The 23,068-nt window shown below is 41.4% G+C and overlaps 1 protein-coding gene across 2 annotated transcripts in view; it reads left to right on the forward strand.

Moving 5' to 3' along the window:
- The window catches only part of spata17 (spermatogenesis associated 17), a 120,229-nt gene that overhangs the window by 27,795 nt on the left and 69,366 nt on the right, over positions 1 to 23,068 (forward strand). For both annotated transcript variants that reach the window (XM_034017008.3, XM_034017009.3), the window contains one exon: positions 7,752 to 7,875. In XM_034017008.3, coding sequence (XP_033872899.3) covers positions 7,752 to 7,875 — 124 coding nt within the window. The remainder of the gene's footprint in view (positions 1 to 7,751; positions 7,876 to 23,068) is intronic.

Raw genomic sequence — 23,068 nt, forward strand, 5'->3', positions numbered from 1 at the left:
CAATGAAACTGTTACATTTATTACCTTGTAAAGAAAGGTTAAGTTCATTGAGCTTGTCAAATATGTCAGCCAAATAGCCCAGTAAAATGTGAAAGCACTGGTCGAGTAAGTGTTGGTGAAGTGTGGAGTGAGAGTTCATCAAAAACATACAACACTCCTCCCTGAGTTCGCAGACTCTTGCCAAAACTTTACCCCATGACATCGAACTTCTGTACGAAGCAAAAGTTGCTTGTGTAAACATACCAGCTCTTCACATAGCACTGAGAAAAGTTGTGAGTTCAGTGGTACAGCTTTTATGAAGTTTATTATTTTTACTGCAGCGGTAAATACATCTAACAGCTCTTTTGGCATCATTTTTGCAGCAAGCACAGCATGGTGCAACAGCTTTTATGCAAGCTGCATGTCCACCTTTGCATCCACTCATGGCTTTTGCCCCATCCGTACAAATCCTGACACAACATTTCCATTTGATTATTTTTTATTATTATTATTTGTTTATTTAGCAGACGCCTTTATCCAAGGCGACTTACAGAGACGAGGGTGTGTGAACTATGCATCAGCTGCAGAGTCACTTACAATTACGCCTCACCCGAAAGACGGAGCACAAGAAGGTTAAGTGACTTGCTCAGGGTCACACAATGAGTCAGTAGCTGAAGTGGGATTTGAACCGGGGACCTCCTGGTTACAAGCCCTTTTCTTTAACCACTGGACCACACGGATGTTTTTATCCGTCATGTACCCATCTAAAATTTTGAACAGCACCTCAGAAGTAGTTCTCGTTGGGGCAGAGCGGCAAAATAAAAAGCCCTCTTTAATATCACATGAGCTGATGTATTAGCTATAAACCATTATTAAAAATAAAACATTACTAAAAAGAAAAGTAATGACCATTAACTTGTAAGTGTACCCAAAGTTTTACCATTTTAAACAGCAGTTCAATGTTTTTTTTTTCTTTGTACATGGTGTGTTTTTTTTTTGTTGGAGGTTTTCCTTTTCCTAACTCCCGATTTTTAAATTATATATATATATATATAAAGTACCAGTAATTTGAACAGCAACTGTCAACAGTAGAAAATGACAGGGTAGCATTGCGGGCCCAGATGGTATCGGCTGGGAAGGAGACTCAGAGGCAAAGAAGCTGTAGTTTAAGCGCTGCTGCGTGGTTTAATAAACAAAAAATACATCAAAAAGTTGAACAAAACACTGCTCACAGAGCAAAAATAAAAGGTCAAACAAAAACAAATATTGCACAATAAACAAGAACAAAATAACCAAAAATAATCAACTCAAAAGTTTAAACAAAAACAAAACTGTTCAGGCTGGGCAGAGCCTTCACTGAACTTTGTCAAGCAAAAATACAGAAGGAAACTCTCCAACTCACCAACTCCCACCACCAAACAAAGGATTTTCTCCAGCCACATTCTCACATGTATTTTGGCAGGGATAGGAAATTAACCCCATCCCTGCCAACCACCACCAAACCACCACAAAACAACCGTCAAATCCCCCCCCCCCCTTGTGGGGGCGTCAGGATCGCAGGCAGGCGAGCAGTCAGCTGTAGCCCCAGGCAGAGGTGTGAGCCCAGGCGACCGTGGAGTGACGTCTGGGCAACCAGGGGGAGCAGAGCAGGAGACCAGGTGACCTCCTGTGCCTGGTGGTGCCACGACCTGGGAGTCAGGCCCAGCGAACAGAGGTCCAGACATGCAGTCTGGGTGTCTGGGAGCCCAGGTTGAGGGAACCAACCCCCAGGCACCGGGCTATAGCACAGGGATGGTGGTCAGGGCTGTTTTGGGGACAGTGGTCTCCTTACCTCCCCCCCCACCCACCCCTTCTTCGTAGCCGGCAGCTCCCCTTTGTGAGGCTCCGGCCACGCTATTCCCTGCTGCCATGAAGGGCTGGCAGCGACCCAAGGCAAAGCAGAACCGGCAGTGACCCCAGGTGATGTGGAGCAGCAGGCTAACCCAGGCGACAGTGGCAGCGGACCCTCGGGAGGCGATGGGTGACCCTCAGCGACTCCAGGCGAAGCAGGACCCTCAGCCACCCCGGGCGAAGCAGGACCCTCAGCGACCCCAGGCGAAGCAAGACCCTCAGCGACCCCAGGCGAAGCAGGACCCTCAGCAACCCCAGGCGAAGCAGGACCCTCAGCGACCCTAGGAGAAGCAAAGGAGACACAGGCAACCCCAGGCGATGGCGACGGCTGGAGGGGAGCACCTGGCCATGAAGGCGGCAGCAGGAGCTCCACGTCTCCCAGTGGTGGTGGTGGAGGCAGAGGTAGCTCCAGCTCCTCTCCTCTTGATGGCAGGCGGCAGGGGCTCCTCCCCTTCTGGCTGCGAAGGCGGCAGGGGCTCCTCCCCTTCTGGCTGCGAAGGCGGCAGGGGCTCCTCCCCTTCTGGTGGCGAAGGCAGCAGGGGCTGGTCTATACTATCCACATCATCAGCTTGTGCGCCACCCTCTACTTTTGACTTTTAATGCAGCATACAAATACATTATTGAAAGGTAATGTTTATGCCCTTTAGGGCAATATAATACTGATGATGTATACACAATAAAAGTTTCTTTTTTTTTTTTTTTAATTAAAAAAGTGTTTTCATTATTTTGCTTCCCCCAAATGACAATTAACTTTGACACAGACTTTTTATAAGCAGTATAACCCACTTTGGGCCATGAGGTTCCATTAAACATGCGCGTACTTGGCTTTGCCTTGGGCCTAATCATGTGTTTTGTGGCTGCCTATACACAGCCACAGGTAAATGTAATAGTTTAATTGGTTTGGGGATTGTTAAATTGTTTAATTGAACTGTGTGATTGTTTTATTAGTTAATTAGAAAAGTGTGGAATGTGGCCAGGTGGGAATTGAATTAATGACTGTCAATTACCCCTGGTCACACCCTGCAAAAAGGACAAAGGATGAATGCTTGATGTGGGTTGTGTAGGAGAGTGTGGAGCTGAGAAGGAGTGTAAGAGAAAATACTGTGTGAGAAAGGTACCGTGATAGCTGTGCTTGGGTGATGTTTTGTTCATTTAAAGAATTCTGAGTGTAGTGGGGTTTTTTTCAAACTGTTATTTTGTTTGTTTGTGTTAATAAAAGCGTGCAGGAGTGCTAAACTGCAAGTTCTTGTGTCTGGGTTGCTATTTGTGCCGCTGGCCAGCCTTGACTTCCAGTCTCTAAGGGGGCGTATGTTCAAATCCCACTATTAACACCATATGTGGTAAGGCTGGTGGTCAAGGCTCACACAGTATTCGCTCTAAAGCCCAGAACAGACAGGCATGGCAAGGCATGCAAGACATTTTGCTGCCTGTATTGCTGGAATTGCTTTCATATAGTGTTGGACAGATCAGCAGTGCCGCTCAAATCGAATCCATAGCGATTAGATTTTTTTCTGGCTGCCACGTGGTACCGTCGGTGGATTAACCAATCACAGCCAAGTGGTGACAGGAAAAATTATGAATTAAACTATAATTCTATGGAGGTGTCCAAGCACCCTGAAGTGTTTGATCCCTCCCATATTTCATACAAGGACAGGCAGGTCAGTATTTTATAAATCACCCTTGATAAGCATCCTTCCTGTAGCCCAGGGGTCTGCAACCCTGGTCCTGGAGTGCTACTGGGGCTTCTGGTTTTTGTTTTAACCAATCTATCAGATTGAACCAATTATTGGCTTAATTAGTCAAGATTAACAGGTGTTCCAGATCTTTAGCCACTGATGATGTAAAGACACCTATAAAACCTGCTGGATAGGGCCTTTCCAGGACCAGGGTTGAAGACCCCTGCTGTAGCCAATTTGATACTGTTATCACTTTTTGCCTTTTTTTATTATTTCTGTAGTTCACTACTATTTTTTACTAAATAACTGGTTATTTTAAGATATAATTTCTAACACTTAGTAGTAGGCTACTTGCTGTCAGCAAGTTAGTGTATGTTTCTTTGCTAAGTTGATCGCTCATTTCATATACCTATTGACAAAAAAAACAACTTTGATAAATAAACCAGATTATATGGGAGGCATTACAGCTATGGCTAGAAGTTTTGCAAGTTTAATAATGTTACGCTAACATATTGAATTACATATCACTTTGTAGTTTTCCAAAAATTGAAAAATGTGACATATCGAAATCTAACTATGACATTTTGAAATTGCACTTGCAATATTATTTTGTAATTTATTTGATTGCATTATGTTATACAAAATATCTAAATTATGTTCATATAGTTTTTGATTTTAATTCTGTCTGCATCCTAATATTCTACTAGGTGATGCAAAACGTTTGGCCATATATGTAAATTACATTCGAGTACAAAGCCTATGGTGTGGTACTGACAACTACTGTACTGTACCATTCAATTTTTCTACAATATTGTAAGAAAAGTCAGTCACGTAGTACATACTGCTCATGTTTGCCTGGGTGTGGACTAGCGGTATCACACTGTGAAAATGCCAGGAGTGCCATGCCACACCTGTCTGTTCTGGGCTTTACACTCCGTCTCAGCTCCATACTCTGCTACACAACCCATGCCGAACATTCATCCATTGTCCTTTTTATAGGGTGTGACCAGGGGTAATTGACAAATAACTAATTAAATTCCCACCTGGCCACATTCCACAGTTTTATAATGAACTAATAAAACAATCACTCAGTTCAATAAAAACAATTTAAAAATCCCTAAACCAATTAAAGTATTACATTCACCTGTGGCTGTGCATAGGCAGCCACAAAACACACATTTCTTAGTGTGCAGGGTCTCTGCCCTGCCCACATCCTCTGACAATTCTGCCAGAGAGAGAGAGAGAGAGAGAGAGAATAATAGATGGGCTTCAGTGAGTTACAGGAAAATAATTCCATCTAGGGTTTCTGTGACATCATAAATTACGAGACCAAAGATCGAGTAATTAATAAACTATCACAGAAACCCGTGATGAAATAGTTTTCCTGTAACTCACTGAAGAGGCCCATATATTATTTTTATAATACATGGATACCCTTGTGATGCTAATATTAAAGAAGACGAGGTTCAGCACTACAGTTGGGTTTTTTTAAACATAGTGTTTCACTGCTGTACAAACGTTCTATGTCGTTATCCGTTAGTGCATCAGCTTTATTTGGATGATTGCTTTTACCTTGTTTTAATTTCTTGTTCCTCTCCAATCTCTCTCTTTTTTTTAACGTATTCTCATTTTGTTGATCATTAATGAACATTTCTGTTCTGTGGGTGTTGTCGAGTGATTGAAAACTAGACATTTTGTGTTTGAATTGAAAGTGATGGTCTCGGGGAGTCGAATGAGTCAAAGTTTAGTTCAAATATATTTTCCTCTAGAGGAATGATCACTTTTTGACGTCACTACTGTGGTATTTTTTTTTTTCAATTCTGTTTATTCATTTTGAGTTTTTCACAAATGCACTGAATCATATGCACAGAATTAAATGTACAACATATAATCATAAAAAAAGAGTAAACACAAATCAAAATACAATTTAAATTAAAAAAATAATACTTAATGATTAATAATAAAAAAAAGAAGGAAAACTGAAGAGAAAGAGGAAAGAGACAGTAGAAGGCATGTCACACCTTGCATTCTGCAGGCACTACTGTGGTATTATGTTTTTTTTTTTTTTTCAAATGGCTCAGGATGCAAATATAGCCTTCATTCATATATATATATATATATATATATATATATATATATATATATATATATATATATATATATATATATATACACAGTCACCTCCAAAATTATTGGCACCCTTGATAAAGATGAGCAAAAAAGACTGTATAAAATAAATAATACCAGTACTGAGCTATATTGTATCAACGAAAATTACACATTTCTCAAATTATAAATTTATTTCCAAAAAAAATGAAGTGTCACAATTATTGGCACCCTTGTTTTCAGAACTTTGTGCACCCTCCCCTTGCAAGGATAATGGCACTGAGTCTTTTTCTATAATGTTTAATGAGATTGGAGAACACATTGGGAGGGATCTTAGACCATTCCTCCATACAGAATCTTTCCAGATCTTTGATGTCCTTCGGTCTGCGCTTATAGACTGCCCTCTTCAATTGAAACCACAGGTTTTCAATGGGGTTCAAGTCCGGAGACTGAGATGGCCATTGCAAAATGTTAATTTTATGGTCAATTAACCATTTCTTTGTGGATTTTGATGTGTGCTTGGGGTCATTGTCTTGCTGGAAGATCCACTTGCGGTCAAGCTTCAGCCTCCTGGCAGAGTCAACCAGGTTTTTGGCTAAAATGTCCTGGTACGGTAGAGTTCATGATGCCATTGACCTTAACAAGGGCCCCAGGACCAGTGGAAGCAAAACAGCCCCATAACATCAAAGATCCACCACCATATTTTACAGTAGGTATGAGGTTCTTTTCTGCACACGCATCCTTCTTTTGACGCCAGACCCACCGCTGGTGTGCGTGACCAAAGAGCTCTATTTTCATCTCATCTGACCATAGCATCCGGTTCCAAACGAAGTGCCAATGCCGTTTAGCAAACTCCAGGCGCTTACGTTTGTTGGTTGCTCTCAATAAAGGCTTTTTTTCTGGCAACCTTTCCAAATAGCCTATTGGCATGGAGGTCGTCTAATTGTAGATTTGGAGACTTGGTGACCCCAAGATGCAACCAAGTTCTGTAATTTTCCAACTGTGGCCCTTGGATTTCCCTTTGCCTCCCGAACCATCTGCCTCACTGTGCGTGGGGGCAAGATACACTTGCGTCCTCTACCAGGCAAATTTACCACTATTCCAGTGGTTTTGAACTTCTTAATTATTGCCCTAATAGTGGTAAGTGGTATATTTAGTTTTTTAGCTATTGTTTTGTACCCATTGCCTGATTTATGACAGTCAACAACCATTTGTCCCTTTTCATTTGTGAGTTCTTTGCCTTTCCCCATGGTGATAGATGACAAATGGATTTCATATGCGTGTTACCTCATTTTTATACCCCAGTGAAACAGGAATCCATGGAAGGCCACAATACAGTTCCTTAAGACTGAGATAAACTTAAAGAAGTAGAATGTTAATACAGATTTCATTTTGTTTGATTTTATTTATAAGAATCTTTAGGGGTGCCAATAATTCTGACACCTATCTTTTTTTTTTATTACTTGATTATTACTGAGCAATTGTATTAGAATAAAAGAATATGTTTTTCACATATATTTGAGCATAAAATATAGCTCATTACCTGTGTTGTTTATTTTATACAGCCTTTTTTGCTCATCTTTATCAAGGGTGCCAATCATTTTGGAGGTGACTGTGTATGTGTATATATATATATATATATATATATATATATATATATATATATATATATATATATATATATATATATATATATTGATTATTAGCTAGACATGCAAGTAGATTTTATTTGTATTTATTATTTGATATTGATACAAATTGTGTTTTTTTATTACTCGCATACCAGCTAAAAAAAAGTGGTTCAATAAACTGAATACTTATGGCGGTCTTTGATTTTATGTAGCCTACACATTATACTAGAGAAATATTTATCCATTTCTTCAAACTTATTGTGTGAATGTTTTCTTTTTAAATAAATTACTATTTGCACTTCACAAAAACATATACCCAAATATAAAAAATATATATTTTTCATTTATTAGCTACCTGTAGTATGCTTTGACATTTTACTGTATATTTAAACTGAAAATAAGACATTTAATGTAACAGTACGTTTGTGTGTTTTATGCAACTGCAATAATATCATTGTTTCTACTGCAGAAGGGAGTTGGAGGAGTTTGCAGTGATAAAATCAAGAGAGCGGGAGAAAACAGCACTGGAAAGTGGAGAGAGGAAAAAGGATTACCTAGCTCGAAAGATGCATTACCTCGTCAGCACTGAGCAGGTTGGTATACTTGTCCCTGACAGCTTGTGCCTGCTGCCTGGGCACCCCCTCCCCCGAGCCTGACAGAGACAAACTAGTGGGCTGAATGGGACATGACTTGTTGAAATGATATCACAAAGACACTACTTCGAGTTCAATTTAGTGCTTTAGGCGAAAGCAAGCACCGTGAATACCCCCGCTGACAGTCTTCATAGAGGCAGCATCGGCACTGCTGGCAGAAAGAGACTAAGTCAGCAATTTGATCTGCCAACGATATAACACAACACAAAGAACATAACCTCGCTTTAAAAACTTGCATTGAGTGCCTTTTTGTTGTGCAGCTGTCGAGGAGTGTGAGGCATTGCTAAACAATGTATTTCAAATGAACAAAATACTTTAATAATATTAGCTAATAATGTTGAATTTATTTTTAATATTACTGTTACTTCCTGAAATATAACTGGAAGCTGGCTGTAACATGCCAATTAGGTGCATGTATTATATACTGCTCTGTTTTTAATATACAAGGGGACAAACAGCTATATTTGTTTTCTATTCAAGACCAACCTTTATTTAGTCAATTTTTTTCATTGAAAAGAGGCTAGAGGTTAATAAATGGAATCCTTTAAGGGGCTGATTGTGATGTGACCATTTTGAATTGGCTTTGGAATTGATTGGAATTCCGAGAGGTGTGTCATTTAGATTTTTTAAAGCAGTTTAATGGACAAGACATAAGGTTAATTTCACAAGGTCTCAAAATGCCTCTTATGTTTTGTCCATAAAAACATCTTTAATTATCATATATTAGTGAAACATTTATAATGCAATCTTCATTAACAGTAAAAAAAAAAAAACATGAACATGAAACATGACTGTAAATAATTGTTTTTACAATTGCTAGCAAGGATTTAACATAATGCTCATTCTTCACTAAGTTAAAACTTTTTTTTAAGTGATTCTATTATTGAAGTGTGGTGTTAAACTGCAGTTCCGTGTATTATTGTACCTGCAGTTTATTTTTTTTTTATGAAGGTTTAAAACCACAGATACCATCAAATTATTAGTAAATGATATAACATCAAATATGCCACTGGAGCCTGTCAACCTAAAAAAATAATATTAATACAAAAAAAAACATCTTATACGACTAAGCATAGACGTAAACAGTTAGTGTTTCTCCCTCTGTTACATTGTCTATTATTACAAAGGCAGACACAAAGTTGAAATTAATGCTATTCTTTACAAGTGTCTTAATGATAGCCTGACCTACTACTGTTGTGTGGTTAACAGAGTCAAGATGCACTGATTCCACTAAGTACAGTGTATCCACTAAGTAAGTAGTAAGTTCCTGTGAATTAGCAGTTGTAAAGCTCTGTGGGATGAAAATAATATTCAAAACACAGTTGCCTTGATATTCAGTGGCCTCGCGGTATGTTCATTGCACTAAAGGCTTCCTTGATATTCAGTGGCCTCGCGGTATGTTCATTGCACTAAAGGCTTCCACTAATTCAAACACGTAATGTAGACATTACGTGTTTCTCCACTTTCTGTGCTCTTTTTAAAACAATCCTGTGATTGTGACCTATGTTCTGTAATTGTTTAATCTGAACTTCAAGTTTGATTTTCTTGTTTTTGTGTACTGCGCTGTCAAGATGCTTGTCAATAGTACCTTTTCTTAGATGATTCAAAGACACATTACAAGTTGAGCAAAACAAAATCCCACCATCTGCATACAAACCCCCCTTTTCGTAGCTCTGAACGCGATCCCCTGTTGTAATGAATTTAGGTTTTTTTTTTATTTGTCAGCTGTCTGCATTTTTAATGATAATCACACACTGCAAACTAATACAAGAATTCACCAATCATGAAGCCAGTATTTGTTTGACCCCATTGCCATAGTAACCAAATATATGAAATTGACGCCCGTGTACAGCTAATGTAGCGCTGCTTCTACTTGATAAAAGTATGAAATGAACAGGGGAGGTGGAGAGTAATGTAAAATATTGTAAGGAAAATAAATTCCTATATTTCATGGTATGCAGTCAAATACACAATTTATGTGAAATTCATGATATTGTCAATTTTCCGGGGCCCTACATATAAGGCTAGTATGATCTCTGTGCTCAATCTGTATCTAGTTATTACCTCCTCCTCACAAAGCCCTAGTAACATCTGCATGGTCCGAAATACTCTCTCCCTGACTTCTCCTCTTCTCGCTCTCCTGTGCAGCTCTCCTGTTGGTTCTGTGACACCGCCTGGTTTCAATAAGTCTGGTTGTAACACACCTAGTAAAGTTAGCGCCCTTAAGTGAATATGGTTTGCATATCAAATACCTCCCTCGCGGTATTTTGTGAGGTAATTTGCATACCTTTCTACCCATTAACATTATTCATTATATTTAAAAGACTCAAACGCTGTATTTTTTTCCACGCACTAAGTTGCCTGCTACTGGTAAGTGAATACAGCAGGTGTACAAAGCACACAGTAAATGGGCTTACTGCGTGCAAAACACGTTTCCACTGTTTAGTAAATGAGGCCCTAAATTGTACTTTGAAATACAAAAGTTATTAGTTAATAACTTGCATCTGTTTTGAATATCTGGCCCTTAGCCTTTTCCTACTCATTCGTAAGCTCTGGGATATCCATACTCAAGACTTTATTCTGTTAGCATTTCTGTCAGTAAAAAAGTCTATGATCAAGCCTTTGACCTACACTGTTACTGTTCAAAATGACCACTTCCTCTCAATCACAGTACTACCAGTTCTAAAATGTCAGGAATCAGAGCAATCTCATTGGCTAACAAGTGTCCCAACCTGTCACCATACAAGCACAGCTAGGAACATTGGCGGATTCCCTTGATAACCAAGTACATTGGTGTTTGGTGTATTATACACAGTTTAAAAAAAGCAAGACAGTAGCACAAATAAGCAAGACAGTAGCACAAATATTCACATGGTTCAATAGAATTAGAGTAACACTTAATGCCTTTAAAACACCCACAAGTTATGTCTAAAGGGCTGGAGAGAATTAGAACGTAGAGCCTGTGGAAGCTGTGGAATTATCTTGGAAGGTTAGCAAGGCTGTTGAAAGAAGTTTGTTCTGAAGCGTAACTGCAGTAGCTGACAAATGATCATGTTTCCTTTTAGTTCTCAGCGAGAGTAATTGAATGTAGAATATCTTACTAAACGCTGGACTGTGACAGCATGTTAACACTCCGACTATCTTCTAACAGCAGGGCAATTATTTGCTGAGTGGGATTTTTATAAATCCCCTGGCAGTAGTATGTCCTGATAATTATGATGAAGTACGCTGGTCAGTGTTGATTCAGCAGTCTCATCTCCAGCAAATATTTCATTTGCTGCTCTCCTTCATGCCTTTAAAGTCATTACATTGCTCTCGCCTCTTCCAGTTTCTCCCTATCTCCCTCTCTATTGCTTGTTCCTGTTGTAGTTATAGCAGATTCACACAGCAGGGGCATGTACTGAAAGTTTATGATCACTAGTCAAGAAACAGCAGCGGCAGTTGGCTGGAACCTGACAGGGTCTTGCAAAATAATAAAAAGGCCACCAAACCTTTCATTTCTGTTGGGAATGCAGCATTTCTATAAAAATGCAACCCTATAGCACCATCATAAATTGCACCATATTTTCTTAGAGGAAAAACAAAATGTTTATGGTACAAAGAACATGTGTACAGACTTTAGAAGCAAGTAAATTAACATTATTAGTTTATTCATTCTTGTTTTGTAACATTACCTTTGTCCAAATTTTGCTCTGGAGAAAAAAAAAAATTTTTATATCTCTTTCTGTCAAATGATCTTGCCTCCTACTCTTATATCCTCCAACCCTTTGTGCTTGCCCTACTATTTTAACTTCTGCCTTTATCTGTTTCTCCCACCTAGCACTCTCAACTCTCCCTTGAAACGTTGCTCTGGTAATCCGCACACTTATCAGGCTTACCGTATTTCCTTGAGCAAAAGTCGACCTTGTGTAAAAGTCGACCCCCCCCCATTGTGAGGTCGAGATTCGGGCATACATTTTTTTTTTCCTAAATATATGTATTAGATATCCTGACGCTGTTTGAGTGGCATATTTTAAAAAAATAACAATTTTATAAGCACTTCTACCTAGAACCGCCAGACGCGTCATTTTGACGCGTATTACAATACAGTTCATGATTTTTTTGTATAGCCTTGTGACGGGGTACTCCCCGTCCCTGTGCATGTTTTGTATTATTCTGTATTATTATTATTTAAAATGCAGGGTGGATAAAAAGCTATCCGCCATTACTATTGTTATTTGCATTTTTGTACTTTACTTGTGAGACTGCGTGACCGTCGGCTAGTAATTATTTAATTAGCTGACAGTCACGCGGATGTATTAAACTCGTGCAAACTATGGCCAAGGGGTTAACAAGATAATTAAGAGCCAGTTGGCTGCATGGGAGGAGTGTGTACAGGCGGAACGAAGTGTGAAGTGTGAGCTGTAAAAACTATTACTACAGGATATAACAATTGCTACATATGCTGGTTTTGCAACCAGCATACTACTTGTTGCTATTTGTGTTCCGTGTTAGTTTATTTTGGCCCACGTGCCATTTATTTTGAGTGTTTTGTTTTGTGTTTAAAACTTTTATTTGTAAATTAAACTCTCACATCAGCGCTTTCATTACCCCAGTCTGTTGTCTGTGTCCATTGTCTTCCGGGTCTGACGTCATCACCCAAGCCATCCTGCCACAAGCATACAATAGTATTATTTTAGTATACAAGCCCCATCCTCACTTCCTTCCTAGCCCACACGGAAGTATGTATTTCAGTGGAATGTGGAGGGTGGTGTGGTCTGGCTGTAATTCAGTGAAACTGCGTCTGTGTTTTACGTGACAGCTCCTGGATGTAAACAAACCTGGGATTTTTTTTTTTTTTATATATATATATACAATGTCACAGAATCATTTTTGCCAAATCTTGAGATGTTTGCATTTTGAATTGAGAGAAATTAGAAGCATTTGCTCTGGCAACGAGGGCAACAAGGATTTACCCACAACAATGGAGGTGCTGCTGTTTCCCACAGAAGCACTATGCTGCAGGGTCACGCAATACTAAAGGTAATGTCGTTGCTGTTATTATTATTGTTATCATTATTATTATTATTATTATTATTATTATTATTATTATTATTATGCCCCTCCATAGCATTCATGCTTACGGCCGGTCATCTCAATCAACAAATATAGGCTCTTATTATAAATTATAGATCGGTTCATATGTTTGCTCGTGTATTAGTCGACCCCCCCAACTTCAGGATTGTTTTTTTGGGTTTAAATTTCTCGACTTATACTCAAGCAAATACGGTAACTGCCTCACTTTAACACAGGTATTTCCCCAAAAAGACCTGTCATTTAAAACATTACTTTTCTATATTTTTATTTTTATTGTGTCAGCTTTGGTACCAGTATTATTTATTTATTTATTTATTTTTATCCTGCAACAGGAGAAATCTCAGTCTAGTACAAAAAAAAATCATATTCAGGTACAAAGTTACTTTTCACCTCCTGGACTTACATTATATACATTGTGTTTATTAGGCTACCCCTTGGATAGCAGTTTAAATATGGCAAAGCTTTTAAGGTCTTAGGCTTTTAAAGTACCAAATAACAACATCTCAAGCACAGTAAAAGCACTTTGGGCACTTTGGGCAAATCGTCGTCAGTTACACTTTTTTTCTTAGCGGAAAAACACACCCAATAACCAGAAATAATACATTAATTTGGGGGCCTGATTCTCAAGTTTCAGAATTGTAATTGTGGAGTTCTAAAATGAGTATGTTTGGAGTATACAAATAAACATGAAATGTAGCTGTAGCATTATACGTACTGTATGTCTCACTTCACACATTTTTCCATAGATCTGGAGAACCGCTTATCCAGTTGTCATGAAATTTGGTATTAACATAATTAATCATAAATTCTTCAGAATATTCGATCCTGGGAATATGGGTCTTTCTGTCTGTCTATATATGCTCTATCTGGATAGCCGCTTGTCTGATTGTCATGAAATTTGGTAGTAACATTATTTAGCTTAAGTTATTGAGAATATCAAATTCAGGCATATAGGGGGATGTCTATCCATCTTTAACCATCCGTCTTTATGTTGCACTTACATTGTTGCATAAATATCTAACTGTCATGAAACTTGGTAGTGACGCTTATCAAATTGTCAGTAAACATTACATTGCTAAATCTTATTCTATACTATTTTGTAATACTGTTGATATATGTTGTGGTCATCATCATACTGATAGCTGTAATTTGGATTTTACAGCTATGACATTGAATGTATGTTACTTCCTATAGTATGTTGAATGTTGTGGTATAGTGCAGTATCTTTGTAATGTGTGCTTATGTGCAGTAATTACTGTGGTAAGTCTGTTATCCACTTCAAGACAACATCCATTTTTGCTGGGTATTTAAATACAGTAATTTCAACAGGGCAACCCAATATATATATAGTAAGAAAAGTGCTAGTCAAAGAACAAAGCGAGAACAGTACTCTCTTTTCTAGCATGTCACTGCTTACCTTAATTAGCCAACTAAAAGAGTAAATAAAAATGAAACGCAAATTGTACTTTACTCACTGATCTCCTTCATGACAATTTTTTTTATATATATATATTAATGGTCTTTAATTTTTATGTGGTCCCTTGCAGGCCTAATTATAAAAAAAAGACTTGTAAAAAAATAAAAAATAAAAATAAAAACGTGGGGAGGAAGCCAGATGATGGATGAATGTCTATGCAGGATGGTTCAAAATATTAATGTTATGCTAAGGATGACTGGCAAACAAACGGTGCATTTGCCAGTGTGCCCAGCCTTGTGCAATTAATATTCCAGGTCACACATGGCTTGTTTTGTCAAGGAAATATAAGTCACAGGCTGGTGAAAAAAAAGTGTTGTGTAACATACTATCTAAAAGACCACTCTGATTCTTGCATTTAAAAGAAAACAAAATATATCAGTGTTTTCACAGCTCGTTTGCCATGTTCCCAGGTAAGTATTGGACCACCAATCTGTGATGAGACCTGTTGCAAGGAGGTTAGGAGGAAGCTATTAGCAGAATCCCCTCCTGAGATTTCAACCACTTTATTGAGTTCACTGTTAGCATGACAGTTACTGCAAAGTACTGGGTTATAGTTTTTTTAACAGTTAACATAGATTTCCCCCAAGTCCTGGTGTCGTTTCAGAAAATTGCCACTGGAAATAAGTGTCCCAAGCAGCTGTTTAGATGATGGTCTTTAAGGCTGCAACAACGTTGGGAACCGAAAAAATAAATTACAGTCCCCAAGATTGTAAAGAAAAGGGATGATAATGAGTTCAAATTAACCATTTACAAAAGTTAGATTCCTACGTGGTTCCCTTTCAAGTACGAAATGTAACCATTACCTAATGGGTGTTTACCTACTAAAGTCTTGGGTCCTCTCCTGTTCTCTCTCTACACCCGCTCCCTGGGCCCCCTCATCGCATCCTATGGTTTCTCATACCATTTCTATGCTGATGATGCTCAGATTTTCCTCTCCTTCCCCACCTCTGACTCCACCATCTCCTCCCGTATCTCTACCTGTCTGTCTGCTATTTCCTCCTGGATGCACTCGCATCACCTCAAACTCAACCTCTCTAAATCTGACCTCCTTTTCTTTCCCTCCTCCTCCCCCTCCTCTGATCTCTCTATCTCTGTTCCTCTGGAATCTACCACACTCTCTCCCTCTTCCTCAGCTAAAAACCTTGGAGTCACCCTGGACCCCTGCCTCTCTTATTCCCAGCACATCTCCACTCTGGCACGCACTTGCAGATTCTTCCTGAGCAACATCCGAAGAATCCGACCCTTCCTCACCAACTATGCTACCCAGCTCCTGGTCCAGGCCCTGGTACTCTCCCGCCTAGACTACTGCAACTCCCTCCTGGCTGGCCTCCCTGCGTCTGCCACCCGTCCGCTCCAGCTCATCCAGAACTCTGCTGCTCGCCTGGTGTTCTCTCTACCTCGCTTCGCCCACGCTACTCCACTACTCCGCTCGCTCCACTGGCTCCCGATCACCGCTCGCATCCAGTTCAAGACTCTTGTACTAGCCTACAGATGCCTTGATCAGACTGCACCCAGCTACCTCCAGACCCTCATCTCTCCCTACACCCCCACTCGACCTCTCCGCTCCGCCTGCACTAGAAGACTGGCTCTACCTCCGCTACGCTCCCCTGCCTCCCGAGCCCGCTCCTTCTCCACCCTTGCTCCGCAGTGGTGGAACGACCTTCCTACAGATGTCAGGACTGCCCAGTCCCTGACCACATTCCGGCGCCTCCTTAAGACTCACCTCTTCAAACAGCACCTGTAGAACTCCTCTGTTGTATCCTGGGACACTATCACCCTTCATTTAAATATGCTTTATTTTGCTCTTATCTGCCCCCTATTTTACTGCATTTAATCCTGTACCTCAGAATATTGTAATCTCCCAAGTGTTTAATCTGTAGTATTTTGTACTTAATCATATCCTGATGTAACTATCACTACTTAATCATATCCTGATGTAACTTTCACTATTATCTGCTGTATTATTGAATTGTGGTTTGTCACACTTGAGAATTATTGTATTTCTTGTTCTTATTGTATGACTTATATTGTAACACTTGAATGTATTTGTATTTGCTTGCGATTGTAAGTCGCCCTGGATAAGGGCGTCTGCTAAGAAATAAATAATAATAATAATAATAATAATAATAAAGAACCTGAAAATCAAATATTCTATACCAAAGCTGCTTGGACGAGCCTGTGATGCAGTCATGACCCGCCCCCGAGGACATAAGGGGACTGCGCGCACAGATCTCATCACCATTTTTCTGAACCTGACAGGAGAGCCTATCAGATTAGTATGTGTTGCTTAGTAATTGCTTTATTTTGTGTATTTATGACAGGGCACACCCCGCCCCTGTATGTTTTGAATAGTTTTGTATTATTATTTGTAAATATTGTGGTGTTTTGTTTGCGTTTTGGTGGTGGTTGGCAGGGATGGGGTTAATTCCTGTCCCTGCCAAAAACATGTGAGAATGTGGCTGCTTCTTAATATACTAATTGGTGCTAACTGGGAGTAGCCACATCACGTAAAAGGTGAGCCCTTGGCTCCATTTGGGGGGAGAGGAGTTGGTGAGTGTTGTGAATCTATTTTGTTGCTGTGTTTGTATTTTATTTTTGTTCAGTGAAGGCGAATGCTCAGCCTGAAAACGTTTTTGTGTTTTGTTTGGCCTTTGTGCCCTTTAGTTTGGTGTTATTTTTGTTTATTAAAGTGCGTGTTAGCGCTTAAATGCAGTCTCTTTCCTGCCGCTATCCTGTATTGTTTATGTGTGTGTAAAAACACGTTATTTTATTGTTAATTGTTTTGCAGCATGGATGGGGTTAAACTTCCTATTAATTTATGACTAATTTGGTGATGATCTGTGACAGGATGGCGTGTGTGGTGACGTCAGGCCAGAAGCAGGAAACTGAAACAGAAAGACAAAATCGAACAGCCAATACAGGTCAGGCTGGGCAAATGCCTTCACTGATCCTATACGTTTTGTTTTTTTAATTTTCTCTCTCGCTCCTCTCACTCTCGCTCTCGTTCCTCCTCTGAACATCCAACCCCCTGTGAGCCGAGAGTGGGTCTTTTATATTCGTGGCTGGAGCCTTAATTACCTTTTAATAAATTACCTTATTAAAGCTCCAGCCACATTCCCACGAGAGTTCTAGAGAAGGGGTTTTAACCCCATACCCGCCTACTACACATTACAAGACCGGCTCTCTCGCCGGTCTTAAACAGCAAATAATAAAAGACGGACGGTGCTCGACCACCTGCACATAAACACAATAATGATTAGGAAGGACGGCTTTGCTCCTGCTGCTCTGCTCCTGGCGGTGGAGGTGGCGGAGGCAGAGGCAGCTCCTGCTGCTCTGCTCCTGCCGGTGGAGGTGGCGGAGGCAGAGGCAGCTCCTGCTGCTCTGCTCCTGGCGGTGGAGGTGGCGGAGGCAGAGGCAGCTCCTGCTGCTCTGCTCCTGCCGGTGAAGGTGCTGGAGGCAGAGGCAGCTCCTGCTGCTCTGCTCCTGGCGGTGGAGGCGGCGGAGGCAGAGGCAGCTCCTGGCGGTGGAGGCAGCGGAGGTAGAGGCAGCTCCTGCTGCTTTGCTCCTGCCAGTGGAGATGGGGGCAGCGTGTAGTCTCACGGCGACGTAGGTGGGAGCAGCGTGTAGTCTCCTGGCGACGAAGGTGGGAGCAGCGTGTAGTCTCCTGGCGACGAAGATGGAAGCAGCGCGTAGTCTCCCCCTGTTGCAGGGGACTGGTGTGGCTCTCCCTCTCTTGCAGGGGACTGGTGCGGCTCTCTCTCACTTGCAGGGGACTGGTGCGGCTCTCCCTCACTTGCAGGGGACTGGTGCGGCTCTGAAGGTGCAACCAGCAGGCACTCTTCCTCTGCTGGTGGAAATGGGGACAGCAGGCACTCTTCCTCTGCTGGTGGAAATGGGGACAGCAGGCACTCCTCCTCTGCTGGTGGAGATGGGGACAGCAGGCACTCCTCCTCTGCTGGTGGAGGTAGCAGGCACTATTCCTCTGCTGGTGGAGATGGGAACAGCTGCCTTATTAAGGCTCCAGCCACATTCCCACAAGAGTTCTAGGGAAGGGGTTTTAACCCCATCCCCACGACTACATATTACAAGACCGGCTCTCTCGCCGGTCTCAAACAGTAAATAATAAAAGACGGACGGTGCTCGACTGCCCGCACATAAACACAATAATGATTAGGACGGACGGCTTCGTCCGCCCGCCTACAAATACAATAGTAGTAGTAGTAATAATAATAATAATAATAATAATAATAATAATAATAATAATAATACAAAACATACATATATACAAATAATAATACAGGGGTAGGGTGTACTCCATCACATGGTCACATGTATAAAAACCCACAGCTTTGGCTGATCAAGTTTAGATAAATAACAATTGCTATCCGTGCTGGTTTTACACCAGCACGATGCTTGTTTGATTTTGTCTCTGTTTGTTTTGGTCACCGTGACGTTTTGTTTGTGTTTAGTGTTTTGTTTCCTGTTTTGTTCAAACCTTTTATTTATTTAATTATTAAACCGTGCATCAGCGCTGTCATACCCTGCAGTACTGACTCTTCTGGGTCTGACGTCACCACCAGCCATCCTGGTCACAGTATTACATATTGAATTAACGTTGTATTAGTTTTTACTAATTACGTGTATGTTGTGCACACAGCCTGTTGTTTGTTACAACCCACAGCGGCTTTGTTCCCCGCATGAAGCCCGGATGTGACTTATGCAAGGCCAGTCTCCCTGTTGAAGACAAGAACAGCAGGCGCTCTTCCTGACTGGGGCCAGAGCACGCCAAAGAGGCACAAGTAAACCACAGTTTCTGCATGTTTTGTGCAGCTTTCTCCAAGTGCACGCTATAGAGAAACCTCTCCTATAGCTCTGCAGAGTGCTCTGTGTCTCTTACACCTGCACAGCCCTCATCCCCCAGCACCCTCTGGTACAGAGGTGGCTGCGTCCTCACCCCATGGCTCTGTGCCAAGGGAAATCGGCGACGTATCTGGGGAAATAGCCCACGCAGGATGCCGTCTTCACGGTCTTCATCCTCCTCTACCTCCTTCTCCCCCAAGGAAGAAAAAGAGTCACTGTTCAAATCGGTTGGCAGACTCGGTGCACTGGCAGAAGCTCTGGGCAACTGTTTCTCATAAGGAATGGTTCTTGCAGAGCTGCTGCGTGAACATGCGGCACCTCCTGCCTCACCTGTCCCCTTGGTGCCCCAGGGAGCTACAAGTGCAGATTGGCAAGGTGACATGCTGTCCATCTCTGCCTTGAAGGAGGTATCGCTGCCTTGAAGGAGGTGGGCAAACAGGAACTGGCGTTCCCCGTCTGAGGACGTGGAGTCAGACATTACATCCCCTACAGTTAAGCTCTCCCTGTCAGGAGAGCTTCTGCTGCTGATTAAGAGGGCCACTGCAGTTTTGCAGGTGCCCTGGCCTAGAGAGGGTGACACAAAGCAGTCCATCTTTGTTGACGAGCCTCTCCTGTGTCCGTCCTTCCCCAGTGCACCCGGACTTTCTTTTTGAAATCCAGTCAACCTGGGGTCACCCGGCTACAGCTCCGGCTGTTACCTGGTCGATGGACACCCTGTATAGGGTGCATGATGCGGAGAAGCTGGGTTTGGCCCAGTTCCTACCAGTGGAGGCTTCAATTGACGCTGTGGTTCAGGCGCCTAATTTAGCACTCCTGTCCAAGGACGCTATCTGCCCTAATAAATAGTGCCAGGTCTCAGAGGTGATACTGAAACATGCCTATCAGCCAGTGCATTTGCCACACGGCTGGGCAACTATAATAGCATACTTGTAGCCTAACAGTCCTATTCGCTGAGGTCGCTCTCTGATAGCCACAGGCCATCATCACAGCAGCTGAATGAGCTGCGCTTAGTGAATAAGAACCTGCTCTGTGTATCATAGCTAAACAGACACGCTGCAAGAGCCTGGCTGCATTGACAGCTGCACGTAGGCAGCTTTGGCTTTCCCAGGCACGCGTGCCTGATGCAGATAAAGCACTGCTATTGGATGACCCAATTACACCGGGGCATACGTTTGGTCCTGCGGTGGACGAGGTGCTGCAGCAGCGCTTTCACCGTGCAGGAATCCACAAGAGGCTGATCCGTGGTCCCTCTGCTTCCCAAGCGACCACCTCAAGTGCGCAGACCAGCGGCAAACTGGTGCCCAAGGCCCCCGCAGCCTCAAAGACCGGCATAGCCTGCTGCCAGAGGCGAGTTTCAGAACCGGCCTACGGCTGCTCACCGCGGAGGCTTTAACAGGTTCCACCGCCAGGTGTAGAAGTAAAAGCCTCAGAGCTGTATATATAACATAAGTAAGCCACAGATGCTTAAAATATATATGTAACAAAGTGTGCAACACCAGATATATAAGTCTGAGAATGACCACAGCTGTTTCCCTATTAAAGTGGCCTTGCTGCAGTACCAGTGAACTAACTACTAGAGGGCATTAGGGTATGGGTTTGGCTCAGGATTACCCGATTAAAGAAATTGGTAATTAGTCAGGTAATTATTGTAACAGGTGCCAATGGTTAACTGGTTAAGAACAGGTATATAAACTCTGTTCACCTGCTCAGGGTGGATTGGGTGTTGAACAAGTGAACAAGTCTGTGTGAAGGCAAAAGGGTTGTGTGCAACCTGTGGGACAAGACTAAAAGAAAGGTCTGCTGAACCGGTAAACGACTTAGCCATCCAGGATTGTAGTTTAGGGTTTAGATAATACTCCAAAACCGGAGTTAGGTTTTTGTTTTGTTTTGTTTGTGTTCTTAAAGGGCCAGTGGCCCAACTGTCTTTGTGTTAATAAAAGTGCAGAAAAGCGCTCAAACTACAGTTCTGTCTCTGGGTGAGTGCTATTCCTGCTATTGTATGCCTTGACCACCAGTCACGCTGCTACACATGGTGGCAGTGGTGGGATTGCGCCCCCTATTGACCCAGCGCTGAACTACAAAAAAAAAAAAAAACCACAAAATGGAAGACGTCCTTAAAATGCTAATACAGGCAACTGCCACTCAACAAGAGACAAACAGGGTGCAAATGGAACAAGCCAGTGCCTACCGGGGAAAATTCACAGCCCAGCCCGGTATCTCCGAGCCCTGCCGTCCTCTTTTTGTAAATGGGTGGGCCAAGGGAAACCTGCCACTTTCTGGGATTGTGTTTCCTTGGTGGAGCTTCACCTGGCTGCCGAAGAACTTATCCACAAATCTGGTTCAGATTTCTCAAGGAGCACCTGGCGAACCCCAAGCCTGAAGGACCGGTACACCAAGATCCCTGGTAAGACTGAACTGGGGAAAGGGGCTATGGAAGAGTGGTCCTGGACCGCAAAGGGACTAGGGGAGAGAAGGGTAGGGTCCAAAAAGTGGCTTGATAAAAGCCTGGACCCTTATAAAAATTATAAGGGTTTTTGTTGCCAAGAATTTGGACATATTGCTGTTCAGTGTTCCAGTGAACAAGAACTGATGCAATGTAAACTGGGGGTAACAGATTATCAGTGTGATGTGGTTAGCCTGGTAAATGGGATTGCAGGTGGTAATGAATTTATGGTACTGATTTATAGTAATTGGGAAGAAGGCACAAGCTCAAACTGATTCGGAAAGCACAATAACGCTGGTTTCCGGCAATCTTGTGAAACCCAGTCAATTGGCACAGGATCACAAAACCGGTATTACGTGTGTGCATGGTGACATTAATTACTATCCAACCTATGTTGTAAAAGTTCCATGGGAAAATCCATGGGAAAGCTTATGTAAGAGTTGGGGTCGTTCCCAAGTTACCACATGTAATACTGCATCGTGATTATCCAGAGATTTACCCTCTGCTAAGGCAAGAAGGGGAATTGCCTAACCCTACCAAAACAACATTACAGGGTGAAATGGCCCCTCCAGAGAGCTTAGAGCCACTTTTCCCATTTTCTGAGTAATGGTTGGTGGGGGAAAACTCCAAAGAGAAGAGAACTAGACGGGAACGTAAAAGTGGCCGAATCCTAGGAACCAAAATAAAAGAAAATGTGTTACAAGACTTCGTTGCACGGGTTGTAAAAAGGTTGCTGAAACCAAATATATATATATATATATATATATATATATATATATATATATATATATATATATATATATATATATATTAGCTCAAAGAGCCAGCTGCCCAACGTTTCGATATGTTGTACATATCTTTCTCAAGTGAGCCTGTGTTTGAATCAAAACATTGCTTGTTATTGTTTACATTCAAATCCATGATTTATTCTTACATGATGTAATGGTGTTCTATATATTGTGACATCATTTTTACTTCTATCTTTGAATCTGTATTAATTCTAATTAACACTACTTTATATAAACTTATATTTTTATTATATCATGCAATGCTGGCTCTGAGGATCAGTCTAGATTTGGCCTCCCCAGCGCATCAGCATGCACAACTTTTGAATGAATTTTGTTTATTTATTTAAATGTTATATACTTATTGAAGTTAATTAGTTCATTCTTTTCTGTTGAGTCCCGCTGGCATAATCGTGTTCAGTCTATTTATCCATTTACTTTCTTTTATTCTTCTATATGTCGCATTGTCTAATTTTAGCTGTTCTAATACTA

This window comes from Acipenser ruthenus, chromosome 6 (assembly GCF_902713425.1).
Source record: "Acipenser ruthenus chromosome 6, fAciRut3.2 maternal haplotype, whole genome shotgun sequence".
Lineage (NCBI taxonomy): Eukaryota > Metazoa > Chordata > Actinopteri > Acipenseriformes > Acipenseridae > Acipenser > Acipenser ruthenus.